Source organism: Polistes dominula, unplaced genomic scaffold (genome assembly GCF_049000335.1).
Source record: "Polistes dominula isolate Pdom_NZ unplaced genomic scaffold, Pdom_raw_medaka contig_37, whole genome shotgun sequence".
Classification (NCBI taxonomy): domain Eukaryota; kingdom Metazoa; phylum Arthropoda; class Insecta; order Hymenoptera; family Vespidae; genus Polistes; species Polistes dominula.
This window is the reverse complement of record NW_028301169.1, coordinates 3,003,099-3,015,184: the sequence shown is the minus strand read 5'-3', so window position 1 is coordinate 3,015,184 and position 12,086 is coordinate 3,003,099. Positions and strand designations below refer to the sequence as shown.

The 12,086-nt window shown below is 29.2% G+C and overlaps 2 protein-coding genes across 2 annotated transcripts in view; one reads left to right on the top strand and one right to left on the bottom strand.

The window, feature by feature from the left end:
• Nucleotides 1-7,651, top strand: part of LOC107069912 (uncharacterized) — a 28,285-nt gene extending 20,634 nt beyond the window's left edge. The window contains 2 exon segments of the mRNA XM_015327628.2: nt 1-906; nt 2,379-7,651. Coding sequence (XP_015183114.2) covers nt 1-906; nt 2,379-2,957 — 1,485 coding nt within the window. The 3' untranslated portion in view covers nt 2,958-7,651.
• Sirt6 (sirtuin 6) lies at nt 7,113-11,926 on the bottom strand. The gene is made up of 7 exons (XM_015327626.2): nt 11,333-11,926; nt 10,762-10,889; nt 9,478-9,596; nt 9,263-9,386; nt 9,004-9,177; nt 8,777-8,900; nt 7,113-8,681 (listed from the first exon to the last, which is right to left on the bottom strand). Exons 1-7 carry the CDS (start codon nt 11,396-11,398, stop codon nt 8,199-8,201), a joined length of 1,218 nt encoding a protein of 405 aa, XP_015183112.1. The 5' UTR covers nt 11,399-11,926; the 3' UTR covers nt 7,113-8,198.
• Nucleotides 11,927-12,086: the final 160 nt, after the last annotated feature.

The window sequence follows — 12,086 nt, the reverse complement described above, 5'->3', positions numbered from 1 at the left end:
AAAAAGAAGAAGAAGAAATCGGCTTATTCGTTAGCACCTAACAGAGTAATATGTCCTTATTGCGAACGACCATTCCCATGGAGTTCATCCCTAAGAAGACACATCCTTACACATACTGGACAAAAACCATTTAAATGCGTATACTGTTCACTTTGGTTTACAACCAAATCTAATTGCGATAGACACCTATTGAGAAAGCACAAAACTAATCCCTATAAAGTAAGAAGAGCTAGAACTTCATCATCACCTGAAGTTATTCATTTGAATAATGCATTTTCTATGAGAAATGTTCCCGAAAGACCATACAAATGTAATCAATGTCCAAGTTCAACGTTCTCAACTTTGGGAAATTTGAAGAAACATCTTTCGGCCAAACATTCGCGTAAAAATAAATCGAGATCAGTTTCATCGTCTACCGAGACACAAAATAGTCCTTTACCGTCATCCAAACAACAAAACAATGATCTTAGCGATTACGAGAGTAGATCATCAAGCGTATCGGATAATACGGATCAACAACAACAACAACAACAGCAGCAACAGCAACAGCAACAGACATCACCGTCCGAAACTCAGAAACAAAATTCCAATAATTCAACAACATCTTTGTCCAATAACGAATTACCAAGATCACGAAGAACTTCACCAAGATCATCACCAGGTCCTAATGATGTACCATTCAAGTGTCATCTTTGTGATTGCGGATTTGCCGATCGTAACGATTGTTTAGAACACATCAAGATCAATCATAATGAATCTTATGAGATGCTAGTAGCAAAAGGTGCTATGGATATGGACATTGATGGGTTGGAAGATCATCAAGTACAACAACCACCTCCTCAACAACAACATCCTAGCGATGGGGAGGAAAGAAAAGGACGATATCCAGATTACAGTAACAGAAAAGTAAGTTTTATCTAGTTTTGTTTTATCTATATACTATATATAGAAGATTTCTTTATTAATCGAGTAGATAATCTTTATTTAACCCAGTTTTACAGCCATGTGGTGTGACTTTGTTTACATTTTTGCATTCTCCACTCCTCTTCATTCATCCATCCCACTCATTCCTTATTGCTTCACCTGCTTGCATCATCCCTAGGCCTGTCTCTCTTCCTCTCCCTTTGTCATGTTCTCTGCAAATCCTCCTTTTTCTCCACATATCTCAACCATCCCTCCACCTTTTCGTTCATTTTCCCCTCTAAAATTTCTTCTTCCTTCAGGTCTGTTCTTTCAAGCTTCGTGCAACCTTCCATCAGGTGCCCCAATGTCCCAGCCTCCACGCCGCATAGTCCACACCTCCTCTCGCGCTCATCTAGCCAATACTTATTGCACTCCTCTAGGTTTCCACATCTCGCCCTCGCTATTAATCTCTGGTTTTCTCCTCTCCCACACCTGTTGAGGTATTCTGGTCTTGTGGCCGATCTTATCCTTTTATACTTCCTGTTGTACCTCGCTTCGTCTATCTTGTTGTTTGCAGTTGGCCCTGTGTTCCTCTGTCCCTTTTCTTCAGACTTACATTTATAATTGGGCTGTGTCCAGTAACGATATCCCTCTATAATTCTTCGCTTCTTCTACCTCTCCTTTTTTAAAAATCGGGACTATAATGCCCTTTCTCCACTCACTCGGGAAACCCTCCCCCTCCATACCCTTTTCAATATCTCCTTCACTTTTAACCGCGTCGTTCCCTCACAGAACCTCCATGCTTCCCCCGGAATGCCGTCTTGAGCCACCGCCTTCTTTCTCTTCAGCTTCCTCAATTGCATTTCAATCTCTTCGTCCTTTAGGTCTTCTTCTTCCTCTTCACTCCTTAATTGATTTCTTCTGGCTGCCTCCGTCTTTTCTTCTTTCCGTCCTAGTAGGCTGCAGAAGTGTCTCCTCCACTCCTCATTTGTTATCTTTTCACCTATTGGTGCTTTCTTTTTCCTACTCTTGTTTATGTACTTCCAAATCTTCTCTTCTGTCTTTGCGTTTCTTATCTGCTCCATTTCTTCCTCTTTCTTCTTCTCTTCTTTTTTCTTTGCAGATCTTTTTGAACTCGGCTTTTCCCTCCAGATTATTAATCGAGTAATTGAATAAGGATAGAATACAAATGATAGAATTTGTTAAATTTAAAAATCAGAAAGTAATATTACAAATAAATTTTCACCATTTGTCGATAAACTAGCATCAACTGGTTTTTTTTTTTTTTTTGAGCTATTTACATTAATTCTTTTTTTCATAGGAAGCATTGGGATTAGAAATAATTGTGAAAATTTAACAAATATTTAATTAAAAAATAGAAAATCCCAATGCAAATTGAATCATTTAACTTTTAACAATTAATTTTGATAAAATGATATATTAAAAATGTTTGTTTTTTTCATTTGTGTCAACAGGTAGTCTGTGCTTTTTGTATGAGACGATTTTGGTCAGCCGAAGATCTACGTCGTCACATGAGAACACATACAGGAGAAAGACCATTCTCATGTGACATTTGTCTTCGTAGATTTACATTGAAACACAGTATGCTGCGTCATCGTAAAAAACACGAATCTGTCGATTCAACGATGTACGTTTGTACCAGCGGTGACGAGGAAAATTCACCAACACAACCGCCAACGATTACACCACGCACGCAGAAACAACCACCAATTTTAATGGCCACCAATATCAATAATTCAAGAATTCAAGATAGAATTTCATCGTCTGTTGCTACCGGTGATGCTGCACCTGGCGGTGGTTTTATGAGATACAATAGTTATGAAAAATTAACAACATTTGCCGGAAAACTTACCGCCGCCAATAACACACAAATTCATAATAATACAATTAACAATGATTCAAACGAAAATACAGATAACGATTTGATCTCAAATCTATTAGGAATACCCGACAAAAGTTTCATTGATAAAGTGCTACAAGCATCACCGGACGATGCTGCTAAATTGTTAGGCGTACAACGTAGCCAAGAATGAAACAAAAATAAAAAACAAAAAAACTTACAAAAAAAAAAAAATAAAAAAAATACATAAGTCCGATATGACGATACATTATAAATATACAATAAATGAGTAGAAAAAAAAACCAAAAAAATATTATCAATTTTTCTCAATTCATATCTCATTTGAGGACGTTCTTCTTTGTTTATGTCTCTATTTCTTGTATTTTTTTGGTTTCTTTTTTTTTTTTTTTAATTCATATTCATTCACCATTATTGTGCCTTATCTGTATAAAATTGTATACTTTTATCGATTTTTAATTAAAAAAAAGAATAATAATAATTGACATAGCATACTATTTCAGTTGATCATTTTTCTTTTTTCGAATATTGTACAAATTGTGCGTGTATATGTGTATAAAGACAAAACGCTCTTTTTTTCTTTTTTTTTTTTTTAATTTAAAAGCGTGGCTTTTTTCATATCATTCATTTATAATATATCGTACGTGTAATTTGCATTTGAATAATTTTATAATTTTTAATTATAAATTTACAACAAAACAATCCCAATTTATAATTAAAAGATTTTTTTTTTAGCATACATTCATGCCTACAATTTTAAAAAGACATAAACAAAGACATAAAAAAAATTATGATATAAAAAATTTTTTATATCACCACTTTTTATCATTTTAAATTTGTTGTTTTCATTTTGCTAAATCTCGAATCGAATATTGTTTTGATTTTTTTTTTTTTATTATTTTCAATTTTACTAATCAACTTAACTACGTGCATATTTTTCCGATACGTATAATACATGCATTTCGTATAATTACGCAAAAGTGTATATCCTACGTTTTAATTGTTCATTAACCCATTTGCATTTTGATAAAAAAAAAACGATGTATAATCAAATTCAAATAATTACAGACCGTATAAGTAACATCGTTACTATTTGTGTAAAAAAAAAATAAAATAAAAGATCTTGTGTTTGTTTCCCGATTATAATTAATATTAATAATATTAATGATGTATTATCAACAATTTATCGATGCGAATGGGTTAACATGTATATATAAGTATACATATAAACGTTTTCTACATATATATAAATATGTGTGTATATTTTTTAATAGTAATATTAATTAGCTTTTAGTAAATAAACAAAATCATAATAATATAATATAGAAGTAAAATCCAATGAAATAAAAAAAAAAAAAACCAAATATATACCAACAGAAAATACATTCCTCGTCAAAACGATATAAACCAACAAGTATGTTATTTTTAATTTATCACAATGATCGCATATTGTTAGTTTTATATTAAAATAAAGAAAAGAAAAAACTGAATATATGATCGAAATGATAGCGCACATTTTATTAAATTTATTTAGAAATTATTCGGTAATTCTTGAGTTTGGATTGGTAAGACAAATTACAATGCAATAATATTATACAAATTTGTGAATAGGGAATAAAAAAAAAAACAAATAAATAATTATAATATCAATGTTTATATTAATTTAAAAATACTATTTCGTAGAATATAATAGGATATTTTTCAATTTAAATTCTATTCAATATTTGTACAAAATTCGTCATTTTTAGATTAATACAAAATAAAAGAAAAAAATAAAATATAAACGGGAAATGTGCTCATTATTAAAAGTAAGCGTAATAAATTCGAAATATATATTATTATTATTGTTAAAATATATTTGTTGATTATTATTTTATTATTGCATATGTGTGCTATCATTTCGTTCCTTAGAATAAAAGTATTTTATTTAATGTCAAATTTATATTTAATTAATCGCATTTTTATTCATTGATAATTAAAATATAAATTTGTACATTGGTCATTGTCAGATAGAAAAAAAAAAATAACACACCTGGATAAGATAATTTTTTTCACGAGGAATGTATCCTTATATTTTTTCCTTCGAAGCGTTAATCATATATATATATTAAAAAGCGAAATAAAAAAATAAAAAAAGCTCAGATATTGATCGTTAGACAAATTACGAGCGAGTGATCTTTAGTTGTAATTATATAATTTATAGGAAAAATTTCAATAATAAACGCGTAATAAAAACATTATTTCCAAATAAGAATTACAACAACACTATGTAAATATATATACACATATATACAAATATATATATGTGCATATATATAAATGTGTATAATTTCAAATAAATGTATAACTTTAATGTTAATCTTACGTATAATAGATCTACTTATGTGTAAAATAATTTAAAAATAAGAAAAAAAGGAAAAAAAAGAATAATAAGAGGACAACAACAAAAAATCGCAATCCCAAATGCTAGTTTTGAAAATAACCAAAAATAGTAATTAATTTGTTTGTAAGATTCTAAATGAATTCCTCGTAAATGTACATTATTAAAAAATTCCTTTTTTTCATTAAATTAGATTCATTTTATCACATTTGTGTATATACATTTATATAAATTATTTTTCTTTTTTTTTTTATGTTTTTCTTTTAAGTTGATTTTATAATGGAAAAAAGAAAAACAAAATAATGTTCTTTACGAAATACAACGAGACTCGATAATATGATTTTCTCTTCTTTTATTTATTATTATTATTATTTGTAAATAATGTTAATTGAAAAAAAAAATAATCTTTTATAAATCAATATGTGTACGGATCTCACTTCAAATAAAAATTCAACTTTGTCATGTATACAATGACAATGTAACAAAAATTCATGATAGATATAAATATTACTGAATCCAACTTAAAGAATAACATACTTCATATATGAACGCAAAATTTAAAACAAAAAGAAAAACAAATAAAACGTAAAAATCTCGATTAAATGAAAGAAGAAAAAGAAGTCACAGAAATTGGTGAAAATATTGATATGAACGTTCAAGATATATTTTCTATATATCTTGACAATTTATAGAGACTGTGTTTGAAAATTATCAAACATTTATATATATACATATATATATATATATATTGATACATATATATATATATATATATATATATATATTGATACTTATATATATATATATATGTATGTATTTTAATTTGCATGCTTCTCTTATGCGAGCATTTTAAACAAATCTTGGTTTAACAAAATGCAGCAACAACTTTACCATTAATTAAACAAAGTAATAGATGAGAGTGTGTGTTTGTGTGTGTGTGTGTACAATTATTTAATATTTAATCGCATAAGAAAGTTAACTGTGTATAGATAGCTCAATTTATTTCACTTGCGAATAGTATATTTATATATATATTATTATTATTATTATATATATATAAAATACACATAGTCAAATGCTACAAAGTGATTACGTTTTTCTATCTCAATGAAAAAGAAAAACGATATTTACATAGAACTTTACCAAATATAACGACTTAGTTTAACATTTAACCAAGTCCCACTTCTCTAGGCTTAAGTAGATATACTTAATGAATGGAAGAACCAAATAGAAGAGAAACGAAATCCTATTTCTTGTTATTTTATCTCTAGATTCTCTAGTTTTATTTTCTTCGTAAACCTTTTAATATTTGTGTGTATGTTTCTTCTTGATATCATCATCAATACTATTCTCACTACAGATTATTCTCTTTATCGTTCTCTTCTATACATCTCTTTGTTTATATATATATATATACCTGTAAACTTGCATATACAATATAATATTCACATGATTCATCCTTAAATTTATAGTATTTATTATTTTATAATAGAAACAACGTGTACGTATTGACTATTATTAATTAAGCGAATTTCTCATCAATGTTAATTCGGGATAAAGATAATATGTAAAACTTTAATAATATTTCATCTTTGATCTCGTTTTGACAACATGCATATTAATTATATCCATTAAATATAATATTAATATAGTAATAATAATAATAATAATAATTATATAGTTATAGTAAATAACAACACCCGCGCGAATATAATTATTATTATTAAGAAATATGTAAAACAATAAGAGGAAATATATTTATCGAGGCAAATTTTACAGTTTTTTTATTTTTTGTTTCCAATTTTTTAAATTTCAATTGTAAATATTGTTTCTTAAAAATTTCATAATGTGAATATGAATCAGGATATTATGAAGGAATCTACTTCTTATATAGGATAAGGTATGTATAATTATGGAATCGTTTAAATTTGTACAACAACACACGGTAAATTAGTTTTTATGACAGCTTTATTTAATTATCGACACATGACGATAATTTGATCAATAATGAATATCGATTGAAAAAATGAAAGCAAATGGTCGCTATTTACATACAAATATTACAAGATTTTTTTTTTTTTTTCTTTACTTGCAGAGTGCACGGTTTTTTAATACATGCTGTCAACAAGCGTGAGATTTTTTGTAGTTTTTATCTTTTTATTTCTTCTTTTTTTTTCTCTTATCTTCTCTTTTGTTTTATTTTAATTATTTATTAATTTATTTTCATTTTTTGTTCGTTTTTTTTTCTTTGATTTCCATCCTTTTTTACCTATCGTCGATAAAATGGTGAGCTTTTTTTTTCTTCTTTTTTTCTCGTCGCTCGTATCTTTTTTCTTTTTTTCTTTAATAATAAAAGATCCCTATCTTCCAGATTTGTTTGAAAAGATGCAAAAACTTGACTCACTTATATGCACAACCTTGTCACTTTTTTGAAATGTAAATTATGCCGTTGGCATATACAACACGTATAGAGTAAAGAGAGAAAGAGAGAGACAAAGAGAGAGAGAGAGAGAAAGAGAGAGAATATAGTACACTATGAGAAAAAAATGTATACTTATAATATTTGCTTAAACGCGTTATAGATGTAAAAAGCTGACGAGATAGTGTAATAATAATAATAATAATCATCAAAATAATAATAATAATAATAATAATAATTCATTAAAATGGAAGAGAAAATGAATTCGAAGATCACGACCTTATTTACAATTTGGAAAGCACTCGCGCGTTTTATTGGTTCGTAAAAAATGATTTTTTTCTTTATCTTCTTTTTCTTAGATATTTGTTTTTTGTTTCTTTTTCTTTTCTTTTATTTTCTTTTTTTTTTCTTTTTTTGTTAGATTCTCGTAGTATAAATTAAAAACTTATATTTTGTGGAAAGACTTTTTCTAGAAATAATAAATCAGAAGCTCTGTAAGACAGTCTCCGCATACAATGAACATCCATTCTATGAGCACTCGTAAATACTGTTGGCGTACACAGAGATTAATACAAATATTAAAACGCGTAATAATCATCATCTACTAATAAATCACGCTACACTGTTTCAGCCATTATGTCGGCATTATTAAGCTGCGATACATTGTCTACAGAATAAGTACAAGATCCAACATCTCCAATACCTTTTTTCTCAACTTTAACAGCATTGAGAAGCATACTGTCATCGTCTTGTTTGTTGTGCATTCCTTGGATCCTATCTACATTGTCCTCCATTTTAATTTCTTGTTTCATTGTAAACTTCCTTGTCTTTGTTTCTTGCTTAGGGTCAGGCTTTTCTCTCTCATACATAAATGTTTTTCGTTTTCTTCTCATAGGTTTGCAAACTTTTTTATATAATACGTTCATTTCTTTTATTCTGCTTGTCGGTATAGTCCAATCCATTTCCTTAGATGTTGTATCAGGATTACGTGTTGGATCCATGCTTATATCATATGCAGGAATTTCTAATCCCAATTTTTTCATAACACTTATGATTATTTCATCGACATTTCCATTAATTATTAGATCTGCTTTCTTATCCTAAAATCGAATCATTTTAATAATACACGTTGTTTTCTATTTATTATAATAATTACATATGAGTTTATACATATATATATATCATTTATTTTTACATGTTTGGTAGGCTGTAGATTGCATATTACAAGTCTCCCTCCATATTTTTTAGTATACAATGGAAGATTCCCACTTGGTATAATTTGCAAAGTTGTTCCCAAGCAAATACTCAAATCAGCAACGCTATATCAGCATGAGATATAAAATATATGTTTGTGATAAATGTGCTTTATAGGAAAACTACTTAAAATCGAAAATACATTTCTATGTGTTATTAATAAAATACCTGGAATGCAAATCTGATAATGTCAGATCACTATCCGGTAAACTGTGTTCCCAATCCAGAATAGTATCGTGCATACGTCCACGACATGGACGACCACCTATCTGTTCAGACCTGCATACCGTATCCAAAGATTTCTTACCAACACTTTTGCTCGCAAAATTACGGATAAATTGTCTGCAAATTAAATAATACAAATGTATACAAAAGATGGATAATTGAATGTCAAATTCATTTGTAATTTTATTAATATACTACAAACTTTCCACATTTATCGCATTGTTCTGTAAACATATTGCCATGTAATTCAGCAAGATTTTGTCTTTGAATACCAGACTTAAGGTGCAATCCGTCGATATTCTGGCTAATTACAAATTTAACTTTTTCTGAAATAAAAAGAAAATTTATATTTCAGTGAAACGTAATTGATAAATGAAATTAGTTGATATGAAATATCATATACATTTTTATACTTACTGCAGTCAATTAATTTTTTTAATGCCATGTGTGTTCTTGTTGGTATAGCATCGTCAAAAGAAATATTCATTGAAGGCCTTAAACCCTTTTGTTCCAATGTCCATACTCCGTTTGTTCCTCTAATTCAAAATTATACAAAATATAAAATATACATAATTAATAAGAAATAAAAGAAAGAATTATAAAAACTAAAGATATAAAACTTACCTTTCAAACGAAATAATTTCAAATAAAACATTAGATAACTTAATTCATTCTAATTATTAATAATTAATATAATTCACACATAAAACAACAAAAAAATTCATTTATCATTCTTTAAACACACCATCACTTTACAATAAATACATAATACATCTCTCATTCACTTATTTATTTGCAAATTCATTTTTTCTAAATAAATAATAAAACAATTTATTATTATTTTTTTTAAATATATTTCACATCTCAATAGAATATCTTCTTTCTTTTCTATTAATTTAAAACCGACTTTAAAAATGTCCTACACATTATTAAAATACACCGTATATTTCTCAATATAATATTTCCCGCCATAATACTTTAAAATTTCGTAATCATCAATTTATTCATATATGAATTAATTTTGCCAAGAGATATCAATTTTTAAAATATATATTTCTCTATATTTATTTAAATACATATATCTATACCACACGTTTATCAAAATAAAATATTTCCCGCTTTTTTCTTTAACATATGTATTCGTATATTAATAAAAAAAGAAAACAAAAGCCGATACGATATAGTAGTGGACCGTGTTATATACCACCTAGCGTGGGGAGGAGTGGTAGGAGTGGAGGGAGAAGAGGTACTTTTTGTTTTGTTTTCATTATATATACATATATATATATATATATATATATATACATAACACATATATATGTATATATATACTTTCGCCCCCACCTTTTATTCTTTCTCTATCTCTGTCTCAAGGCAGTCGCAGTTACAAAGACGCGACGCGACATTAAAGCGCATTCGAGTTGCTAGCCGCCTTTCCAAAATGGGGGGTGTATATATGGCAGGGACAACAGCAGACAGAGAGAGATTGAGAGTGAGTGAGTGAGTGAGTGAGAGAGTGAGTGAGAAAGAGAGAGTCAGGTACAGGGGGAGGTAGTTATGCGAATAACGCGAATGCCGATGCAACAAAGAGAAAAGAATAGGGGGTGGTGGGAGAGGAGAGGGGAGAAGCGATAAGTAGTGGGGGAAATAAAAACAAAACAAAAATGGAAGGGGGTGGGGGAAAGGGTATATAATAATTACCGAAAATCTGGAATGCCTGCAGCTGTACTGATTCCTGCTCCGGTGTGAACGACAACATGTCGAGCGCCTTGAATCCATTCCGCCAAGAGTCCACACTTTATACGAAGGGTTTCTGCGGTGTCGTATCTCTGAAAGCGAATTCTACGTGTGAAAGATCTCGTATAGAGTATTGCACTCGGTTATCTGATAGATGGATAGATATATAGATAGACGGATGGATAGATAGATATGTGTATATATATATATACATATGTACCTATAGGTATACATATATGTATGCACACATATAGTATGCGTACATATGTATGTATATATAGCACATATGTAAATACATACATGTACCAGAAGTCTCTCCCCACCAATGAGAACAGAAGGATTTAAAAGAAAAAGAAAAGAAAGAAAGGAAGAAAGAAAGAAAGAAAGAAAGAAAGAAAGAAAAGAAAAGAAAAGAAAAGAAAGGGATAAGATAAGAAAGGAAGAAGACAAAAAGAAAAGAGGAAACGGTTTATATATCGAAGAAAAATACATTTGAAAAAAAAAAAAGAAAAGAAAAAGAATAGAAGATACTCACCTCTTCTAAACCCAGAATCCCTTTGTTTTCGTAAGGCGACAATCCGTCCGCGTAACTGCATGACATTTTGCGATTGTAATTCCACAAGAATAGGAATAAACAGGAGTAAAAGACTTAGGAAACGTATCGACGCTCTCTTTACAATCGAAAAACGACCATTTTCAAGGTGAATTATCGGCTTCTCAAGCCTCACCGTACCTACGTAAACACAATTTTTAAGTTAATGACCGCGCTATGTTATGTTTATACGCTACGAATGACGATAAGTGATAGGAAACTCGAGATCCACTGGGAACGCATTCTGTTTTATAGACTGCACTGTACGCAATGAAATGGCACTTGAACAGAAAGAAGATAATAAACCTTTGGGAGCATGCGCTTTAACGACTATCGCGGCTTCGCTCCCGTAAACGCCTAAACCTTCTCCCACATATTCGATAAGCGTAGGATATTAACTACCGCCACCTTGCGTGGACGCTGACGAAACACCATTGTTACCCGGGAAATTCAAATAATATGTATATTATCTTCCTCTTGTAAATTATTTTTATCAAGAATAAACAAATGAAATGTCTTCTTATCTTTAAAATTGAATCGCTATCAAACTAGTTAAAAAAATTACTAATAACGATTAATGTAACTATTGATCCGTGCAATTATAGCAAGTACTTAATGATTATTTACAATGGAATGTCAACATTCTTATTGTTGATAACAGAAATAAACAAAATTACATGTATATATATTCACGTCA